We start from the raw sequence: 23,139 nt of genomic DNA on the forward strand, positions 1-23,139 counted from the left end.
ACCATAAAAGAAAGAAATTCCTTTATTCAACTCCAAATTGAGAAAGTTATAGCTAAGAAAACACCAGATAAGAAAAGGAAATTCCTTTATTCAACTCCAAATGGAGAAAACATAACTAAGACAACACCACATAAGAAAAGGAAATTAACGAAACATAACCAAGGGAGACTAAAAATGCTGAAACATATGCTGAAAATTTAATCGGTGCCAAGAACACCATCGCTGATCATGTTGTCAACATGTTGTCCATTGTCCATAAAAAAATAAGAGATGTCGAGTGGAGTAGTGTCCAATGGCTCAGATGAATCTCAAGGATCTAATTGATCGATATAGTTTACTTCAGCTTTATTGCCTTTGATGCAGTCTCCATCGTTGATCTTCAAAGCTCAATCTCGGCCATAACACTTTGAATTGTCCTTCAAGACCGGTATGGATGTGATCTAGAGGAGGAGAGGATTCCAGAAAGGTAAGGATCGGCCCGAGATGATGTCGGAATCTGACAATTCGACCGGGTCGGATTCCACAGCGCTGATATGCTAATTCCTGTGGAAATAGTCGCCGGCGAGTACCAGAGGGAGGATGGGGAGGTGATGGCGAAACGATCTGTGGTGGTGGCTCGGATAGAGAACGCCGAAAACGGGAGATAAATCCGGGTTGGGTTGGCCTGATTTCATTGGGTCTGAGGAAAGAGAAAGGAGAGAAATCGAGGGGAGGAAAATATAAAAAAGGAAATTTTGGGGTTTTTCTGAAAATCCCAGAAATTTTCCTATTTATAGAATTTTTTCAATTTTCAATCGCTCATAACTTTCTCATACGAACTCCATTTTCGCGTTCCACATATGCACGAACTCGTATGGACGCGCCTTACAATTTCCGTGAAGGAAGTTTTCACATAATCCTAACGTATAAAAAGTCAACCCTTGAATCAAAGCATTCCGAGCGAATAATTGTCCGAAAACTTCCGCTCAATCCTTAAATCACGAAATCGTACTAACGAACATTTTATTAATTCCAGAAAATATTTAGGAATTAATAACGAATTTTTAGGGTCTTACAGTTCAATAGAGGGGAGGGGTCCGATTTGCTAAAACATATAAGCTTATATATAATTATACATAATTAATGCATTAATTAGTTGTTATGTTCAATTGATTGTTGGGTTTGGGGGGGGGGGGGGGGGGGGGGGGTTCTGAAACCCTTTACTAGTTCCGCCCCTGCATAAAGTTAGAATTAGTATCTTGTTAGAGCAACTCCAACAGTTTCCCAATAATTTTTGTAATATACAGAAGTAACAGTCAAAACTTTAGTATACTTTTCTTCTCCAACTCCAACAGATTCCCTATTTTACAGCAATCTTTAAAATCTCCATAATTCTTCCTTAAAATTTTAAAGATTTCTGTAAATTTAGGAAATTTGATATTCTCTTTTTTTACTATCCCTAAAATGGGAATAGTTATAGGGAATCTATTAGAGCAAAAGAGACTTATTTTTTCTTAAAATAGAGAAAAATTAAAATTTAAGGAAACTGTTGGAGTTGCTCTTAGAGTGGATGTAACCAGTAAAGAATATTTGAGGGGGGGGGGGGGGGTTCTGAAACCCTTGACTAGTTCCGCCCCTGCATAAAGTTAGAATTAGTATCTTGTTAGAGCAACTCCAACAGTTTCCCAATAATTTTTGTAATATACAGAAGTAACAGTCAAAACTTTAGTATACTTTTCTTCTCCAACTCCAACAGATTCCCTATTTTACAGCAATCTTTAAAATCTCCATAATTCTTCCTTAAAATTTTAAAGATTTCTGTAAATTTAGGAAATTTGATATTCTCTTTTTTTACTATCCCTAAAATGGGAATAGTTATAGGGAATCTATTAGAGCAAAAGAGACTTATTTTTTCTTAAAATAGAGAAAAATTAAAATTTAAGGAAACTGTTGGAGTTGCTCTTAGAGTGGATGTAACCAGTAAAGAATATTTGAGGGGGGGGGGGGGGGGGGGGGGGGTTCTGAAACCCTTGACTAGTTCCGCCCCTGCATAAAGTTAGAATTAGTATCTTGTTAGAGCAACTCCAACAGTTTCCCTATAATTTTTGTAATATACAGAAGTAATAGTCAAAACTTTAGTATACTTTTCTTCTCCAACTCCAACAGATTCCCTATTTTACAGCAATCTTTAAAATCTCCATAATTCTTCCTTAAAATTTTAAAGATTTCTATAAATTTAAGAAATTTGATATTCTCTTTTTTCACTATCCCAAAAATGAGGATTTTTTTTTTTGACTTTGTCAAACGGAACCCAAAGGTTTCCTAGGCCCAAGATAAACTCTTTCGGCGCATGTGAAATGCTCCAACTGTGCATTACAGCACAGTGCCTGACCACTTTGACAGCTTCGGGGTTCGAACCTAGGTTAGGGAGCACACCCAACTAGGCAAGAACCACTAGGCCACTTGCAGTGGTTCCCCTAAAATGGGGATAGTTATAGGGAATCTATAAGAGCAAAAGAGACTTATTTTTTCTTAAAATAGAGAAAAATTAAAATTTAAGGAAACTGTTGGAGTTGCTCTTAGAGTGGATGTAACTAGTAAAGAATATTTGAATAAGACCGTGTATTTGGCTTTATCTGTATGCTTAACAAATAATTTCAAGGGACGTGTAGTGAGGCATATTAGAATTCCAGTGAAATTTTCTCATCCCATGTAATCTTTTTTTTTTTTGAAATAAAGGCTGATGCAACTGTGCTTAAGTCTTCACAATAGTGACACACAGGAAAGATAAATCTCATACAAAGGCACAGAATAATTAAACCTGCTTTCCCACTATTTTCTCATCCCATGTAATTTACTATATATAAAACGTTAGTTAACTGTTTATAAGCCGTTTTACTGTTCATAAGCCGTTTACTGTAGTCAAGCCAAGCCAAGCCGATTGTTGGAATTTATGCGCTTCGCCGATCTAGAAGCCTCTATCCACAAATCTGGAAGCCTCTATTTTCGGTTACAAAGTCTGGGAGATTCTATTTACACTGACAGAGGCCTCTCTATCCGACATTCGCTGTTCCAGATTGTCGGGTTTGGTGATTGATCAAAGTTTGGTAGAGTGGGTTCTTCTTGATATCGTTAACTCTTCTAGATTATCAGGTATGGTTATCGATCAAAGCTTGACAGAGTTTGGGTCTCTTTTGATGGAGTTTGGGTTTCTATTTCACATTAGACCTGATAAAATCGTTTTCCTTTTGGGATTTTGTTGTTTGTTGAGCACACAGATAAAAAAGAGGGAGAAGAGAACTGGGGAAGAAGGAAAAGAAGAAGAAGAAGAGAGAGATAAGAAGTGAATTCCAGACAAAAAGAAGTTCCCTGATCATTCCAGATTTCTCAAACAGTACCCAAAAGGGATTGGCTGTAGGATTACAATTTTACCCTAGAGTCATCGATATATAAGCAACATGTCCACTACTTTCTGGTTTCGGGAAGCCTCCATCAACATCACCCTTCTCTTCACCAATATCGGGATTACCTATCAACATGAGCACCGATCAAGGCTCGGTAAGATTTTAACTTGATCTAATCAGCACAACACAACAAGCTTTGATCTCTTACTGAAACAACTTCTATCATCTACTTTATTAATTTGTGGTTTCCCTTTTGAATAGCAAATAGAACAGGTTTGATCTCTTAAAAAAAAAAAAAAAAAAACTATTTTCTTATTTATTTTTTATTTTTGTCACTATTCTTTCATTTTAGTGAAATTTGCAGGATATTGATCATTGTGTGAAGCAGAAGACAAGTGCTTTAGCTTTGAATACCTTTGAGGTTGCTCAGGTATTTAAATTTGTGCTTTTGTTTAATTTATGCTTTTCCGTCTACGTTCAAATGAATTTCTTTTTTCATATTCAGTGATTATTAAAGACAGCTTTTTCTTTTGTTTGTTTTCTATTCTATATAGTTTTGTATAATTTGTCTTTACTTTTTTATTACATTCTTCATGTTTTGTAATTCTAAATTTGTTTAATAACTATTGAAAAATTTTAGAAGAAAAATGAAGGTAACTGAAATTTTAGAATCAATAAATTTATTACCATGATCTTCATGTTCTTTGATTCTGAATCGCCTTACTATACATTACTAACTATTTCTTACATCTTCCGTTTATCAATCTGCTTCTAAATTAAGTTTGAAAAATTGTGAATGGTAATGTCAGTTAAAAACTTAAAATATTATATTATGCATCTTTAGTCTACAAATAAAAAAGATTAATGGTTGGATATTTCCTAACCTGAATCTGCAGGTACTATTAGCTTTGAATATGATAAGAGTCAAAACCATGAGAATTTGAAATCCTATCTATCACATCAAATATATATTACATAACCCGTTTCGTTTTGCATTCAATCTTATCATATCTTTTGTTTTCTTGATTTGCAATTTGTTCTGATTTACTCTTCTTGCAGGTTTTGCTTATCACTGGTGGAGATCAATTTCTCTGTTGACAGTCAGTGCTTTTTTTTACAATCAGGTTATCTTCTTTTCCTTTACTTTTCATTTCTTAGTTATTCTCACTTTCCTTTTTTCATTGATATAAAGAATCTCAACTCTTTCTTATTATGATCCATCACACACTTATTAATCTGCATAACAACTTTAGCACAAATTGATGATTGACTTGAAAACTAGCACATAGATATATAGCTAAAGATATAGCTGCAGGTATCTAAACAATCAATTTTACAACTCTCCTATGTTCCTGCATGCTTAGTTTAGCCTAACTTCCAAAATTGAATTATTTCATCTACTTTCCTTTTGTACAAAACTCATCTACAGATTTCCATTATGTATATGTAATTAATCCACATTTGCTTCTTTTTTTATTGTAATTGTATTAGAATCGTCAGTGTAGTTCCTGTACAAGTTAAAAGAGTCCCAGCCAAGCCAAACAACTTTGAAAATTTATAAAACTTCTGTTGTCAATACTGGAGAACCCCAATTGTTTGTGGTAATTGGTGTAATATAAACTTTTCTTTAAAGAAGAGTTCTGTGCATGTCTCTGCTGCTATGAGGTTAAGATATATCTGCAACATGATTTCATTTCATGAAATATGTGACCTGAAGTTTGCCTTGCCTTTTGTGATTACAGAACATCCATGGTTACAAAATACAAAAAAGCTCCAAATTTTCCATTAGGAGATATTGCAAAGCCCAGGCTCAAGCAGTTTTCAGTAGTAAGCAGTTCTCAGTAATAAATAAATTTATGGGTAAGCATCTGTTTATGAGTCTCAGTTTTGACTACTATTGCAAGTGATATATGATTCACAAAATATGTGATTATGTGAAATTTTCTTTTTCTATCAAATGCTGCAAGAATTGCAGAACACTTTTGTTAACGAAGTAGAAGTAATCAGGGACATGTTCACATTGATGGACGCTGATAAAGATGGCAAAGTAACTTATGAGGAATTGAAGACTGGTCTTCAAAAGGTTGGTTTGCAGTTGGCTGAACCAGAGGTTAAGATGCTGATGGAAGTGATAAGGTGTGTGCTTTAATTTCATTTGAAAACTAAAATCACGATAGCTTTGCTTCTAACAAATTTTTAACATTATGTAACGGCTTATGTATCTTTAATATATACAATCTATTCAACAATTAAAATAATGCCTTCTGTCTTCTCTTTGCATAGGCTGATGTTGATGGGAATGAATTTCTGGATTATGCAGAGTTCGCAACAGTTACAATTCACGGGAAATTCTAGTGTACTTGTGGGTATCTCATACCCACATTTACAAAAGTGACAACAAATTTGCTGTCAGAGTGGTAATGTTGAGTCCTATTTTGTATAATCTTAGTTCTAATAATAGTAATTACACCTCTTACGATATTGTTACAAGCTTTTAAAAAAATTCGTTGTCAATGTTGTAATTTTTATTTAACTATATGTAAATAGTGTAAATGAATATGGTAACTTTTGTTCTCAATGTTGTAATTTTGGTTCAAATAATTGTAATTTTTTGTTCAAATAGTTGTAAATGAGTGTATGAGATACCCACAAGTACTATAGCTTGTCTCACAATTCACTTGCAAAAATTGGAGAATGATGAACATCTCTGGAGAGCATTTATATTCTACGACAATGATGGAAGTGAGTATATTGATTTAGTTGAGCTAAGGCAAGCATTGTTTGATATGCCACTTTCAACCCACCTCTTCTCTTTGATGGCACTCCCAGGTCTATCTCAATACACTACGAGGTTTATGCTTCAATTTCACTGTATTCCATGTGTTAATGTTTTTGCTTTGTATCTTGAAGGTTGTGTACCTATTACTCAATGGCTTCCTGTGACTCTCTCTCTCTCCTTCACTCTATCGTGCGCACACTGAATTTGAATTTGCTTTCAGTTGGTGTTGCCCATTTGTGAATCTTTGATGAGATTGATTTTTTTTTTTTTTGGGGTTATCCTGATAGAATGAAGCGAAGTGATTAACATGGTTGTGCAAGTTTTAGCTGAAGTTCATGGACTTCATTTCTGTTTCTGTGTAAATGGCTTTCAAGATTAAACTCCACTGGTAGGTTTTATTTTGTCATACATTGTATGGTATCGTAATAGTTTGTATTGTACTTACTGAGTGGTAATTTGCTTTTGTTGGCAAAGTCGTTATCTCAGAAGTGGAAAGAGCTATGGGGAAGGCTTGCTCAAAGCAACTTCAGCCCCATGAGTACAGCTCAAGTCTTCATCATTGAAGCTCTTTGTCCATGTAATATCTCATTGCATTCTCCTGTACAATGTACTCATTAGGTTATACTGAATCCACCAAAATCTAACAATCAGATCAAACCAAATCTACAAATTTCAGTGTTGCTATATATGTAATGTTATAAGCTCAATAGTATAACTGTCTGCACAAGCAATTACTCTTATGAACAATCTGCAAATTCAATGATAACAATAAATTCCGCGGCAAAGCGCGGGCAAGGTTTCTAGTCTTTCAAACGGAAAAGTTTGGAGGATTTTTTTTTATTTTTTTATAATGGTCGGTGATCTATCTGTTTTGAATCACACAATTCTGAGTTCTGATGTTTCAATGTTGTTTTCAACTTTTAATGATGACGGACGTTTCCACCATTTGTGCCGTGATTGAGAGAAAACTCACTGTGGTATGTGGGTTTGTGGAATATTTTCATATTTCACACGAGATAAATAAATATATAAACTTATTCCCGCCAAAAGAAAGAGACAACCTCTATTTTTGTCTTTACCGGATCATACTCATCACCGTGCTCCACGTTCCTCGCTCTTGTGTTCAACACTCACTCTGTGTGAAAGGAGATTTAGAGTTGAACCAAAATCTCTCTGGCAAGCATTTTTCTTCTTTATTCAGAGCTATGATGGTCGTCCGAATACAATTATTTGTGTACTAGAGGGGACTCCAATAATGAACTCTCTCTCTCTCTCTCTGAATGGAGATTTAGTCTTGAACCAAAATGTCTTGTCTCTTCTTTCTCTCTCTCTCCCGTGTTCCACACCTCTCTCTCTCTCTCTCTCTCTCTCTCTCTCTCGTGTGTGAAAGGAGATCTAGTCTTGAATCAAAATGTCTCCGGTTAGCATTTTTCCAAAATTTCTGACCAAGGTGTAGGTGGACCATAGGCAAAATGAAGGGCAAAATGAGACATTTGGTGGCAAAATATCTGATTTTTTTGCCTAGGTGCAGGTGGACCTTGGTCCATGGAAGTCTCTTTGGCATTTTTCTTCTTTCTTCAGAGCTATGGAGGGTCCAAATATAATTACTTGTGTACTAGAGGGGACAGCAATTCATTATTGGATCACAAGCAAGCTAGCTATCACCATTTCCACACTCCTCTCTCCCTCTCTCTCCTCTCTCTCCGTGTGAAAGGAGATCTAGTGTTGAACCTAAATGTCTCCCGGTGAGTAATTTCAGAGGGGACGGCAATTTCACAGCAATTTCATTATTGGAATCTCTGACAGTCTGATTCAGCCTTCCTCGTTGGACGGTCTAAATTACTTGTGTCATACATCCCACGAGATCTTTAGCGAAAAAGAAACTATAGAACTGACTAAATGCCCTAACAAGTCTTCGGTCTTCGCGAAGGAGGGTGTCGGCGTGTCGCAGGCTATTATATAAAGGCTTGTCTACTCTGCAGCTGTGCAGAATACACTGTAGCACATGTGATACTTTCTTTATCCTGTAGCTGCAAGCCTGCAATGGGTGAAGACGTAAAAAGCACGCGTGTGAACCCAGCCCGAGAGTTTTGAGATCTATATGCTAACTCTCATTGACCTCAGAGACTTTGGCATTGGATGCTGTCGCAATCTCTAGTTTTGAAAATATAATTTTTATTAGAGCTTCTAATAAGAATATTATAATAATTAAGAATAGAATTTTTGAATGAATGGTTAGGTAATTTATATATTGAAATTCTTAATTATTAACTAAAGCTAAAAACACTTATCTAACCGTTTATTCAAAACTTCTCACTTGATTCTTATTATAATTTATAAAGTCTTCATTAGAAACTCATCTATAGAAATTATATTTTCAAAACACTCATTTAGGTTGCATACCGTTGAGGGCCAATTGACATGTTTTCAGTAGTCAGGAAATATGGATAATGAGTTTGCAATGGTGAAGTTTTATTTCAAGAAGACAATCTAGCTGTCGGTGTATCCCCATGAGTATTAGTTTCAATTGAAAAAGTATGTTTGGTGTTCTGAGTGGCAGAGTAATGAGATCAAAACCAAAGATGGGGCTCCATGGCTCTTTCCTGCTTCTTAATCAATTGATCCATTTAGTTTGATTCAACTGAGGAAGAAAGTTTCAACTTCTAATGTTCTTTGTTCAGTTATCCATCTACTTCCCGCACACGTGAGAATTCTCAGCTACTTATTAAAAGGAAGAGATGAGATGGCCGAGGGTTTTGCAGGTCATTAATTGTGCACCATTCATTCAATTACTTCTTCTATCGAGTGGTTCATGTTGCATGTCATCAATAATATTTCTATCACGTGCACTACACTTGACTTCCCACTCATCGTGCCTAATTAAAATCTGACCATGTTGCAACGGCTCACCGACGTCTATTTATATATTATTGGCTTAACTTGATAAATTCAAAATTTTGTGAAGTTCTTTGACACTAAAAGAGAGTCTCCATTTATAATAACTAGCGATATACGCGTGCGCTGCCCGAAGTAATATCATAGAAACTTGTTGCTTTTTTGTCTCAAATTTCAGCCACTAAAGATAATAGAAGTTAAGAAATTGCTTGCAGCAATTTTTGGATTGATTGTGTTTTTTTTTTCTTGATTGAGGGGGAGGGGCTTGCGAGCCACCTCGGTACGTTAGATAGTTAGTACACACCACCCAGTCAGTTCGGAAGTATCCCAGCATAGCCAGACTAATCTCCCGTCGCAGGCGCACGAACCCAAAGACCCCTCAAACCTGCTGGCCACTAAGTGTAGGAGTGGAGACTTGAAAGCCAGACCTGTGGATTCCAGACTGGGACCTTCGACCATTACACCACACTTAGTGGTTGATTGACTGTGTTTTTGACCTTTCACTTTTCTAATTTTCTTTTATTTCATTTTAGTATTTTACTATAATGATATTTTATATGCTTTTTAAGTGCATTTAAATTATTTTATTCAAAAAACGTATATGAAAATCTAAATTTGGTGAAATTATTTGACATAACTTCTCTTTATAATATAATAGTAGAGATAGAGATTACTTTATAAATAAATTATAACCACAAAAGAAAATAAATGAAAAAAAATATCGCAGTTGACTTGACTTGCAAACCTATGTCGTTATATTACAACCTATAAAAACATAGTTCTCCGACCCGAACAGAAAGATTGATTGAATTTGGGCAATCTGTCTTTCTTAAATTCTCCTCCTGATTTTCAGTGTTTACACCTATCTACCAAATTGCTCTTGCTCTTGTATAACTAGTTTGTCAATTCCCCAGCCCTTCATGGATCCATCCTCTTCCTCTCGAGAACTCGGATCCGTCAGACCCGAACCAAAGAGCTTCAAAACTTGTGTTTTTCCTTTTTCCCCCCCTACTCCCACAACTCGATGGAACAATGATGTTTTCCTCAGTTTCAGAGGTGAAGACATCCCAGAGAGTTTTACAGAGCATCTGCTTCGAGCTTTGGATCAGAAAGGAATATCGACAATTCAAGGTGAGCCTCGGGAACCAATGGGTCCAAGTGACTTCAAACCAATTGAGGAATCAATATGTGCAATTGTCATTTTTTCACCCAACTTTGCCAATTCAACTTGGTGTTTGGATGGGCTTGCAAAGGCCGTTGAATGCATGAGAAAGCCGGAGGGAATAGTCCCAGTTTTCTATGATGTAGATGACGGTGACGTGAAAAATCAAAGGGGCTCTTTTGGGGAAGCTTTCTCCCAGCTTGAACAACGCTTCAAAGCCGATCCGGCGAGGATCCGAAAATGGAGATCTGCACTTAAATCCGTAGGCCATGTCAGTGGGTGGTATCCACGAAAATCCAGGTAAAGTTACTATACTTCTCTAGGTTCTATTCTTCTTCAAGTAGTAACCGAAAGAAATGGAACTTGGAACATTTCTATGATGATACTTCTTATAGTCGGTTAACAAATATAATGATAACTATAAGAGCATTTCTAATAATACTACTATGTGACATGCTCGCGACTTTGTTCCTTGTTATCGCAACAAACCTAGTTAACATTAAAGTGATGGAATTAATATTCTTCAAGTACTTTATGACATAATTATTTTTTTTCTTTTTAAAAAAGGGCTGGTGCGCCCTTTTTTTTTTTTTTTTTTTTTTAGAGAATGAATGATTCATTTATTTAAAAGGAAGCCAAACTACAAAACATGAGATTAACCGGGGATGGACATGATGTTCTCATTCTCCTCCCTACTATCTAAATCAGTTACCGGTCTGTCACTAACAATGACATCCATGAGCCAAGAGGGCCCAATTCCTAACCAACTATGTCGCCCATTTTCGCGAGCTACAAATCCCGCTAGTACTATATTAGCTGCCCCATTAACCACCCTAGACATAAAATGAATGCCTTGAATGCCCATAGATCTCATCAGAAATCTAATTCTATCCACTAGTAATCCTTCATCTGAAAGACCCCTTTAAAATGGCCATCAATTCCGCAGCACGAGGTTGCAATGTATACAGGAGTCTTTCTCCCATAGCTCCCACCAAAGAACCCCTATAATCTCTGCGCACCACACCCACACTAACTTGATTTCCATTCTGGAGTACAGCAACATCACAATTCAACTTCACATGGTCCACAGGAGGTGGCATCCAATGATTGGGCACTATAGCATTAACAACACATGTTCCATTTTGATTAAGAACCTGCACTTGCATTATTCCAAGGGCTGGTGCGCCTTGTCTATTAATGGAACCATATAATACATGGAAACATAGTGCCTTAAACCCAAAATACAATAAACATTAAGAGAATTACCAGGAATAATATTAAGTGTCTTCTAACATGCATAATTTAGCGAAGATTGTATATAGGCTACTTCATTCACTTTACAATTTTGGTGATAAACTGGAAAGACAATGCTTACGCGGAGCTATAAGTTACTAGTACTATCAGCTTTCCTAGTATATTGCTACCAGAAATATTACCCGGTGATATTAAGTTTCATCTTACCACTTATATATGTACTATTTGATAAAATAAGGAACCCGCCACCTGCCTAGGGCAGACACAACACAGTGCGCAGACCGGTATAAAGCCACATCGACTGAACCAAATAAAGGTACAGGCTTATTGAAAGCGAGTAAAAGCCTAAAGCTTAAAAAACCAAAGTAAAACTTAAACATTAACCAACCCAAACAGGGCCCATTACTTGGGTCCAACAACAATGCGCAGGCCCAAAAGACCAAGGCAGTCAACATTATTCTCTCAAGCCCAGCCCTGGAACGTGCTTGCAACAACATCACGCCACTCTGCCTCTGATGTCGGGCCTCTATCATAGCCGCTCTAATGTATTCGTCAGACCACTGGCGTCCTGCGCCATCCACCTCCACAATACCAGAGCCAACCTGCCTCTATCCAGATTGCAACATCAATCCATATCGTATACTGCCCATCTCAACCTTCCCCTCCTCGGTGGTGGCGCTGCTATCTGTCCCACCGCCACGCCATGGATCCTCCCCTGACTGATCCGACCTCACGACCATAAACCCGAACTTAGTGCAACCATCTCCTTCCCATGAGCAAGCTTAGAAAAAAGGGAGCCCAATCTCAACCTCAGAGCTTTGGACGAACCATCATATATAACTACCTGTCTGGCCGCACACCTCGTACACCGGCAAGGCCATCGGCCAGCGCTCGCGCTTAGGCGCAGCCAGACAGGACTGAGAATGGGTAAAGAGGAATTCAGGTCTAGGGTTTTTAGAGATAGTTAGAGAGTACGTTGCTCTAAGACTTTGATTTCTACTACTACGTACTTTATGATATTATTAAAGTTAAATGACTGTCAGTTCTATAAATTTTAATCAAATTGATAAACGCTAAGGTATTGATAGGCTGGTTTGAACTAACCCAAGATGCACAATAATGTTTATAACTTAACCTTACAAGAATGTCAAAATTAATATGGGCAAGGATCGTTCCCAAAAATAATGGTGGTCTAACTACAAATTTATGACTCAAAACAATATAAAATCTAAACTGTTCAGTTAAAAAGATTTGACTGGCAGACGATTTTAAACTATTCTAAATGACATGAAAATTTATAGGCTGTATACACAACAAACTAACTAATGACAAAGTTTGAAGATGTTTTGGTAGGTGAAATAATTAAATAAACACAAACACTAAATGACTCAGAAAATAAAAAGATTTGATTCAGGGTTAAGAAAATCAAAGAGAAAACAAGTTAGGAGATTTGCATTCATCACCAATTAATTATGTATGCATAGCCATGTTTAACCTAGTCTTATTTATTCAAGACAAAGAAGCTCAAGTTGACTGACGTTAGAACTAATCTATTGGCTTTCCTTAATTATGTGTATGCTAAGTGAGAGAAAAGCTCTACACCCAATATTTTTTAAAATGCAACCTAGGTTGACGCAACTCTAGATTTAACACAAAAAAATCATTATGATTTAGAAAAATGAGACATCATAAGGCATCTCCAGTACAACGCGTCTGAATTAACCTAGGAACTCAAAAAACATATATTATGCTTAGATATTTTGCTACTTTTGGACTCTCAAAGAGACCTTATTGTTTACCTCAAAATCGTCTCGGTATAAGTAGCCGAGGGATTTGAAGTTCAATTGTCCTTCTGGATTGCGCAGGCGTGCCAACTCGCGGCCTATTGACTGAGCGAGGTTTAGATATGATTTGTGCGTGGTCTGAATTCTTTCAAGTGACTGTGGGTCGAGGAAGGAACCATCTCGGCCGATGAGTTCTCTTGCCCTTGTTGCAAGGACTTTTGGCGTCTTCACCGATGTTGCTTCTCTTTTTGATTTTTTTTATCTAGGTTGCATAAAGTAAAGTGTGGAAAGTAAAAAAGTAAGAATCTAAACGCGAATGAATTAAATTGCATGAAATTTAAAGAGACTGAAGAGTAAATTGCCGGAAAGATAAAGTGCGAAGGTAAAGAAACCGATAAAAATTTAACTAGATTAGAGCAAGAATGAAACGATATTGTAGCTTATTTGATGTATTGATTTTGAGTTGTGTTGGCGGGGACCCTTTACAATCAGCTAGAGGGTCTTATTTATACAATTATATACATAATATTTGGGAAGGAAAGAACAAAATGAATATTTTGGTCTTAATGACCAAAGAAGCGCGCATAATTTCTTGCTATTTGTGGCTTCATTCTCTTGATTCGCTAGTTAATATAGCTATGAGTATGATATATCACCCTTTAACGCTTCCAATTAGCCCATAAATGCCGATTTGTTATCGTGTAACGCCGTTGCTCCTATATTTATATGTAATGTCATTACTGGTATTAAATATCAAATAATGAATCTCGGCGAAGAAACTCAATAATAATTATCTGATATAATCGTGATAATTATCATTAAATGTTATAATTTTCTTCTCATCTAACGGCTTGGGCTTAAAAAGCTAACATGCAAAAAATAGGTCTCACAAAAACCCCTTAAAATAACAAAAAAAAAAAAAACCCTTAGTGGAATGACCCTATATATACACACACATACACATACACGTCATCCACCAAACTCTCAACGTCTATTCATGTCATATGTTCTTTAGGTTAATGATAGCATGGCTACCCTCTGTTTCAATATCCATGCATGCCTTTTTTTTATGACAAAAAAAAACATTACAAAGAGAAAGAAAAACCTCTAACAACACTCATTTCTAGTTGATCTAAATGGAACGCTGGGGACAGAAAAAGGGGGAGACAATAGAACCAAATATTAGGGTTCTGATGATTTTAGGCTAGAGAGGCTAAATCATCAGCTACAAAATTAGCTTCTCGAAAACCATGTCTACAAATGATGGGTTGGAATTGCTCTGCCAAAATGTCTGACTAATAATCTGAGTGTCCAAAGAATTGAAGCTTTGCCCAACTACTATATGAGAAGCCTTCCTAAGCATTGCAGTATGAAGATGCTCGTTAGAGCATTAACTTTTGCAACCAGAATAGTCCTACAACAGGCAAACCTGAGCTCAACAAAATTGAGCTCAATTTTAACAGCACCATCAAAATTCAGCTTAACAAAATTATTCAAAGGAGGTTGCCATTTAATTTGGAAAAACTTGGAGATTTTAGGATTATATCTGGAACCATTAGCATTAGAGTAAGACTGATACAAGATTAAAGCTTCATGTCTAGTTCTAAAAAGAGAAGGACTATGATTTCTAAAAATAATTCAAGATTGTTTTTGGCATTCCAAATAGACCATAGGATCATCAGAACTCTACCCAAATTGCCCTGATTATCTTGTCGTCTACTAAGATAATGAAGTTAAGAAATAAGAGATCCATTGCAGCCAGCAAGGTTAAGATGTGAATTAGAGGACTGTACCTAATTAGCAAAAGAACAATATCTAAACAGAAGCTCCATAGATCCAACATGATCATTACACATAGGGCAAAGATGAGAAATTTGAGGATTAACATTAGCAAGTTTATCTCTAGTTTGGATTCTATTCCGAACAAAGATCCAAGCAAAAATCTTCAGTTTATGTGGGATATTAAGGCCCCACATTCTATTTAAGGGGCTAGCTTTGGAATGAGGACTGATATGATCATATTGCAATATAGAAGCACTCTTAATTGAAAACTCACCAGAAGAAGAAGGTCCCAAATAAAAGAATAAAAAACATGGTTAACTGGAAGAGGAATAGCTATAATTTTATCAACTACATCTGAAGGAAGAACAGAGAAAAGAGCTTGTTTATTCCAAGTAAAGTTATGAATGAATTTATCAACTGTCAGGGTCTAATCAACATTACTCCTAGCTTGAGTAGGATGTAATCGATATAAAGGAAAGGGGAAGACCCAATTGAAAGACCAAAATAAGATAGATCTCCCATCACCAACAATCCACCTAAGACCTTTAATAAGAATATCTCTGGCATCTAAAATTCCTTGCCATGCTAAACAATGAGAAGATTACTTTGGAACATCTAGAAAATGAGAATGAGCTTTACCCACCAATTATTAGGTTGAGTAAGAATCTTCCATCCCAATTCAGCTAGAGCTGCTTTATTAAAACACTCGTAGAATGGATTCCTAAAACCCCCTTATTTTTAGGCAAAGCAGCTTGAGACCATGCAATATTAGGAGAAGTATCCTAGAAAAAAGAGCTACAAGTTCTATCAATTCTATTAGCTAAATTCATAGGAAACTTGAAACAAGAGAGAATGTGATTAGGCATATTGAAATGTTCACTTTTATAAGTATAATTATCCATGCATGACCGTTGCTTTACCTTATATATGTACAATTTATTTATCCATGCAGAGACGAAGGCAAATCCATTCAAGAGATTGTTGAAAAAGTTGTCATTGAACTAGCGGCACAAAAAAAGGAACAGTTGTGGAGGCATCTGGGTGAGGGGTTTTTGTTCCATCGTTATGCATAATGTTATCGTTTACTCATTTTTGGTCTCGCTGACATTGTGTTTGTTTTGTAGATGATATGCTTAACGAGGCCGCCAGTAAGAGTGACGCTCCATATGCTGAAATCGATACTAATGTCACCATCGAGGAGCTGTTGCGAGAGTCGGAGGGAGTAGCACCTTCCCGAGAGCTGATGGACCAGATGGGTTCACGTTCCCGAGTACTTGCCAAGCAGCACCAGTTCCTCGAGATTCAGGAGAGCGCGAGGCTGTCCCCCCGAGCCTCGACTGGTGCGGTGGGGCGTGGTGTTGTGAATGAGCCGACGGGGTCGGGGGTTGAAGTGGAGATCTCCGTTGATGAGCTGGTTGAGGAAGTGGAGCGGTGCCAAATTGATACCAGTGTCAGGGCTCGTCTGGTACAAGATGCTGTGTTAGAGCAGTTGGATGCCATTTTTGGTGACGATATCGGTGGTCCAGTATCGCAAGAAGTCATTACTGTCGACAGCGGGGAAGCCGAGGTGACTAGCCAGGCTGTTGGTGATGCGGTGCCTACTGATGAGGCTCCTAAAGCGCAACAGGTGGGTGAGGGTGATGTTGGGGGTGCTCAGGTTGCCAAGATAGATCCCCCTATCCAGGCTCGTCTGGTACAAGATGCTGTGTTAGAGCAGTTGTGTGCCGTTTTTGGTGACGATATCCGTGATCTGGTATCTCGAGAAGTCATTATTGTCGATAGCGGGGAAGCCGAGGTGACTAGCCAGGCTGTTGGTGATGCGGTTCCTGCTGCTGAGGCTCCTATGGCGCAACGGGTGGGAGAGGGTGATGTTGGGGGTGCTCAAGTTGCTAAGACAGATGCCCCTGTCCAGGTTGGCGGGGTGGATGGTATCCGAGTATCGGATACTTGTGCTCCTACTGATGGGGCTAGGTCGAGGGAGAAGGCTACCTCGCAGCTTCGTCTTGGAAGTCCCCCGGTGGGTGTTGCTGTCGATCCTCAAGGGAGGAAGAAATCTCGGGTTGAAGGTGTAGCGCGTTCGAGATCTACAAGTGGAGGCGCTCGGGATTCTCGTGATGAGGTGGCTGAGGGTCTCGCGCGCACTCTTGGGGAGATCGGGATCACAGATGGTGCCATTCTTCACATGGTTGCTGACTTGCGCCACTGTCATCGTGATCGCAGCCGTGTGAATGCTGAGGATCCTCGCCTTGGGTATCGAGAGGCTCAGGAGAGATTGATGAGGGTACGTGTTATGTTTTGCATGTATTCTATTTCATGTGTTATTGGCTTCCCCCCTTTTTTTTTTAATGTGCTGTGTTTGGTGTGTGATGTAGGCTGTGAACATGAATTATCAAGCCTCCGCCGAGTTGATTGCACATTTTGATCAGGAGATCGCCCGATTGCAGGGGGAGCTGAACGTCGAGAGGGAGCGGGCACGCGAGCCTCATGGGGCGCTGGATCGAGGCCAAGTAGAGCGTGAGGAGATGAGGAGGGCGATTGATGATGGGATCACGAGGAGGATGGAATTGGAGCAGTCGCTTGCAATGGAGGGGTCTCGTCGTCGGGAGGCTGAGGATGCTGTTGCCCCACTGAGGAAGTCGAACCTGGACCTAACTTGTAAGCTGCAGCGAGCCGAAGTTGGCCTGAAGGCATTGGAAGAGGTGAGGGCCCAGGCTCGTGAAGCTGAAGAGCGTATGCAAGATTTGGAGAGACAGGTCTCGGAACGCGATGCCGAGTTGGAGCTTCGTGACGCCAGGTTGCTGAGTTTGGATCCTTATCCCGATCGCGTTTTGGAGTTGGAGGGGCAGGTTGGTACCTTGCAAAGGGAAATTGATCGCTTGAGGAACGTCGAGTGTCAAGCTGGCCAGAAGGATGCGGAGCTCGAGCAGTTGAGGAAGGAGCTAGTCGAGCAGCGACACGATCATTACCTTTTATCCTCCAACTTTCAGGAGAAGATAAATAAGGCCTTCTCGGATGGGGCTTTGCACTCGATCCGTGATGGTATCGCCGCTGGCTGGATTGATAAAGAGAAAATGGTCAGCTATATGCAGGTGAATCAGGCGGCGAGATTGCAAACTAGTGCCGCGAGTGGTGGTCGTGGCGGGGGTATCGTGATCCGCGAGCACGTCTCGAGCTAGGTCGGCGATCGCGAGGCGGAGGGTGCAAATGTGGACGAACAAGGGGAAGTGCGTGTGGATGCCGAGGTCGAGTTGCAGGGCGAAAATGTTGGGGAGTGAGACCCAGTGGGGCAGCAGGCGCGTAGTGCCGAGGGCGAGACATAATCTCTTTCTATTTTTGCTTTACTAGTGATAGGCTAGTTGATGTGTACATGCTTTGAATTTTGTTGAGACATAGATTGATTGGGCTTCCTTTCGGAATGTCCGTTTTGCGTTGGGAATATGAAAAAGTTTATTGGGAACAAACATATTTTGAGCGATAGTCCCTCATGCGTTGAATATATTTACTACTTTGTCGACTTGGTGCGTTTTCATTAGTACAGGTCATTAATGCGGCGTGACCATTGGGCATTTGGAGGCGGTTTATGGCGGTGGCGATGGGGCAGCGAGTGGCACCGCCTCCTAGTCTTTCCCACTAGAATTTGACCTGACAGGACCCGCCTCGGATTTCATATTGAAATCCAAAGTGGCCTTGCGGGCCCACCTTAGAAGAAATTTTACAAAAAATTTGGCGGAACTTCCCCTAAAAATGGACTACCCAAAACTTGTAGAAAGACATTTATACTTATAAACCATCAATCCTTATATTCCTGGAGCCACCCTGCTCCCCAAATTACAACATCTTCCAATTCACATTACACCATTCTCAACCTAATAACATTAATTTCATGGTTATCAGAGCAATTCTAAAACAAAAGGTGTAATAGAATGTGTAATAGAATAAAAAGTAAAGAGAGTAAAGGATTGATAAATCCTACAATGCGGAAGCAGTGACAGCTATGCCTCAACTCCACGTACCCCCAAACTCAACTAATCTAGCTTGCAAACTGGGAACTTGAAACCGAAGGGACCAGGGGAAAAGTATTGAAAAACACGTTAGTGTGAGTGGACAAAAATAAATAATCAAAATAATTTAAATGAAGTAAATTTGAATACTTTCCCACGTATTTAAACTTATAAAACCTTGATGCATGCAAGATTTATAAAACATATTTCTTTAAACTCAAAATCTCATAAAAACATACGAGCCCTGCTGATTAAGAGAAAGCAGACTAGCCCTGCTAGTCAAGTAACAGTAGGATATGGGGAAGAAGAAATTATCACCATACGGGTAAAGGAGCCCCTTAGGCTCTACCCTTGACTGCCACTCACACATAGATTGTGTGAGGAGAAGAATTAATAACCTCGAATACCACTCACATGAGGAGGAGAATAAATCACCGCGATTGCCACTCACAAACACAAAGTAAGTGAGGAGGAGACACTATAGAACGACCCCAGTATGGTGAAGAAAATAATCGAAAACCAGTAAATCCATAAATCCATAAAGCTTCCCCAATTTCTCATGAGAAAAATAAGTATATTCCAATGACGTGACCCTGCACGCCAAAATATTCTCAAATTCATAACAAATAGGCGAGAGATAATCGATAACTATAATTCCAGTGAGAATCTCATCTCCGATAATATCTCAGAATCTCAAAATCGACAAATAAAAATATAATATTAAATTTCGTAAATCACTTTGGAAAATAATTCATCGAAAATCATATAAATCATAATTTCAAATAGTAATCATATATCGGAGATAAACATGAAAAGCTCAACGTCCAAAAATAGTATCACGAATCCATTTCCCAAATCAAAATCGAGATAAATCATAATTAATCTCCGAAAATCAATTCATATTACCGAAAGCAATTCATAAATCCAAATCCGAGCATAATAATTTCATATCTGAAATTCATATGGAAAACAATGCCAAAATTATAATCCAAAGCAAAATATTATGCTCGATAAATAAAATGATAAATAAATAAATCAATGAATCATCATTTCAGGAAAATAATTGCATGCATCGTTATTTAAAACAAAAGTCCACTCACAGTACTATTTAGGCGACCACGCATACGAGTTTCTTCGTCGAGCGATAACTCAGTATAGCGCCATGTACACAATTATATTCCTCGAATAACAATTTGGCAATTAAATACGATTCCAAAATCAATCCTCTTAACTCAACATCTCCATTTCCTTCTCCGATTCAACTCCAACTTTACCACTAACATCATTTCATTAATTTACAAGTTCAAGGGCAGATTCGAGAGAAATCTGACGGTTAGATTCTCGTAAATCAATAACCAAAACTCTAAATTTTTAGAAATTCATAATCGATTCAAAACTCCTCCAATCTCCACCAAAATCACATTTATAAAATCTAAAACTCACAAGAAATTAATCTAGCTAAAAACAGAAATTAAATCACTGTTCACACGCCGACAACCTCCACCTCTGGCCACCAAATTTTGGCAACGGCTTCGTCTCAACCATCCAAACATCTTTCTCAACTACCACATGGTCAGAAAACACATGAAAATACTCGAAACTAAGCTCAAACAGTAAAACCCGTTTTCCAAATACTACCTAGAAATTCAAACCTTCGATTCGTGCTCCACACTTTGATTATGACCAAGAAACTTTGAGAGATGGTTTTATGATCCAAGAGCTCTAAGATCCAACAAGAATCATCGCCGGAGGTGGCCGAAAACTCAAGTTTCGACCAAAAACCCAAGAAAATAGCAACACCGCCCTCTTCTTCTTCTTGCTGCACCTTCCACAGTTCAAATTAGGCTACCAAACTAACCCACAAATGAAGAGAAGGAAGAGAGCTTTCCAACAATACCTTATGCGTCAAAATTAGTCGCCGGATGAAGGAATTATGGCCGGAAGAAGGTGAAGAGCTCGGAGAGGGAGAGAGAAAGAGGGAGGAGAGAGAAATTCTGAGTTACCACAGTAACTCGTCCTATTTATAGAAAGTTACCATAAACAGTAACTTTAGTATTTTGGCCATAACTTTCGCATACGAGCTTCGATTTTTACGTACCATATATGCACGCGTTCGGTTTAACGTTCTCTACGACTTTCATGAAGAAAATGTTCTCAAATTTTGACCCGAACAAAATGTCATCTTTTAGGGCCCCTTATAGGTGAAACGGAGCTGAAAATAAATAACTCTCGTTTACCGACCGAAAGACCAGTAAAATGGTAATTTGAGATCCGGGACATAACATGACCAGCTCGTCAGCACCGGCGGCCGTTATCTTTTTCCGGAGCTCCTCATATTCCAAAGAATCAGACTTGATCGGAGGGGTGACAAGGGAGGGCGAGTAGATCGCATTCATGCTTCTGGGATGCATATCGCATTTGTATGCCATGGTGAATATCGCATTTGTAATCTAGGCTGTATTTCCTGATGGAGTTTGTATATCGCATTTGTATAGAGTAAAAGTATCGCTATTGGCTGCAAAGCTTGTAATAAAATTCTTTTGCAATCCTGGAGTAACAAATGTATCGGTGTTCATTATGGTATGTCTTTCGTTTCCGTAATTGCCTTTCGTGGTGCTAATTTCCTTTCATTATGTGTCGCCTGTCATGGCGTTGGAGTTTGTAAGCGTTGGGCATTGCCTTTGGCAATCGACGTTTATGGTTACGCGTTCCTTGCAGATACAATATCGTTATCGTTTGGTATTGTATCGGGGATTAAGGCGAGAACGTGTTAACTTTTGGCGTTCTTGTGACTTCGTTGGGCGTTACTTTACTGGTATCGCGCTTGTTCGCGATTCCTTTGTTGCATTGTATTGCATTGTCCAACCATCATTTGTTATAGCACGTTTTGTACTTGCTTATCACGATGTGGTGTATCATTGATCGTTGAAACGCACATTTGCTCGTGGCAATGTATCACATACCATTCATTCATTTGGGTATCGCGATGTGTCGCGTATCATTGACGTTCACCTATGTCGTTATCGCGATGTATTGCATATCATTCGTTATCGTTGGTGAAAGCATTCATTCATTGGTTTATAACGATGTGTCGCGTATTTGACATTCGTTTATTTCGCTATCGCGATGTATCACGTATCATTGACGTTCATTCACGTCGTTGTCACGATATATTGTGTATCATTCGTTATCGTTGGTGAAAGCATTCATTCATTGGTTTATCGCGATGTATCGCGTATGATTGACATTCATTTATTTCGCTATCGCGATGTATTAGGTATTATTCGGTATCCTTGGTGAAAGCATTCATTCATTGGTTTGTCGCGATGTGTCGCGTTCCGCTGACATTCATTCGTTCATTTCGTTATCGCGATGTATCACGAATCATTGACATTCATTCATTTTGTTATCGCGGTTGGCAGCACAAGGGTTTGCGAGGGACGGCGTCTTGTTGTGTCAGCAGAACCGGCCGTGAGCGATATCGCATTTACATTAGTGATAACGCATAGGCAATGAGTTGGGATTGCTATACAGTGTGCCCTTGCCTGTTGCGTGTAATCGTTGTGGTGGACGGCGTAGGGCCTATGGTGATAGTGGTATAGGAATACGATATTTGCCCATTTAAGGGTCGGATGGTGATAGTCGTTGGCGTTCGGTAAATGATGGAAAATATAACGAGTAAAAGCATTTCATTCGTTGTGAGGAGGAGAGCATTGCATTCATTGTTGCGCTAAGGCAGTTGCGAAGTACATATAGTGGTATAGGAATACGATATTTGCCCATTTAAGGGTCGGATGGTGATAGTCGTTGGCGTTCGGTAAATGATGGAAAGCATTGCATTCATTGTGAGGTGGAGAGCATTGCATTCATTGTGAGGTGGAGAGCATTGCATTCATTGCTGCGCTAAGGCAGTTGCGAAGTACATAATCAAAATGATATATATATATATACAGCGCTTCTCCGGTGCGGACGTCCGCACTTTTTGCTTAGGTGCAGATTTCCGGTTTTGACCCACTTTCCGATCACATTTTCACATCTTAGCCGTTCAGTTTTTAGGTCATAATGTATAGATCACCTCTACAAAATTTCAGCCAATTTG

The 23,139-nt window shown here is 38.7% G+C and overlaps 2 protein-coding genes across 11 annotated transcripts; both read left to right on the top strand.

Annotated features, from left to right (window-relative positions):
* The first annotated feature begins 3,036 nt into the window (after nucleotides 1-3,036).
* Nucleotides 3,037-6,405, top strand: LOC133745871 (uncharacterized). Of its 10 annotated transcripts, none has more exons than XR_009863848.1 (7): nucleotides 3,037-3,132; nucleotides 3,258-3,537; nucleotides 3,736-3,813; nucleotides 4,443-4,507; nucleotides 5,126-5,243; nucleotides 5,351-5,519; nucleotides 5,667-5,723. XR_009863848.1 is itself a non-coding variant. In XM_062174032.1 (3 exons), the coding sequence occupies exons 1-3, from the start codon at nucleotides 5,341-5,343 to the stop codon at nucleotides 6,141-6,143; spliced, it is 321 nt and encodes a 106-aa protein (XP_062030016.1). In that variant the 5' UTR covers nucleotides 5,250-5,340; the 3' UTR covers nucleotides 6,144-6,405. The 10 variants fall into 10 exon arrangements, 1 of the variants encoding a protein (XP_062030016.1); XR_009863845.1 differs by having other exon boundaries at nucleotides 5,359-5,519; XR_009863849.1 differs by having other exon boundaries at nucleotides 5,359-5,519; nucleotides 5,704-5,723.
* A 3,458-nt stretch (nucleotides 6,406-9,863) lies between these two features.
* Nucleotides 9,864-18,495, top strand: LOC133746539 (uncharacterized). Its single transcript, XM_062174706.1, has 4 exons — nucleotides 9,864-10,519; nucleotides 15,992-16,080; nucleotides 16,164-17,320; nucleotides 17,412-18,495. The coding sequence occupies exons 1-4, from the start codon at nucleotides 9,978-9,980 to the stop codon at nucleotides 18,213-18,215; spliced, it is 2,592 nt and encodes an 863-aa protein (XP_062030690.1). The 5' UTR covers nucleotides 9,864-9,977; the 3' UTR covers nucleotides 18,216-18,495.
* Nucleotides 18,496-23,139: the final 4,644 nt, after the last annotated feature.

This window comes from Rosa rugosa, chromosome 4, assembly GCF_958449725.1.
Source record: "Rosa rugosa chromosome 4, drRosRugo1.1, whole genome shotgun sequence".
Taxonomy (NCBI): Eukaryota; Viridiplantae; Streptophyta; class Magnoliopsida; order Rosales; family Rosaceae; genus Rosa; species Rosa rugosa.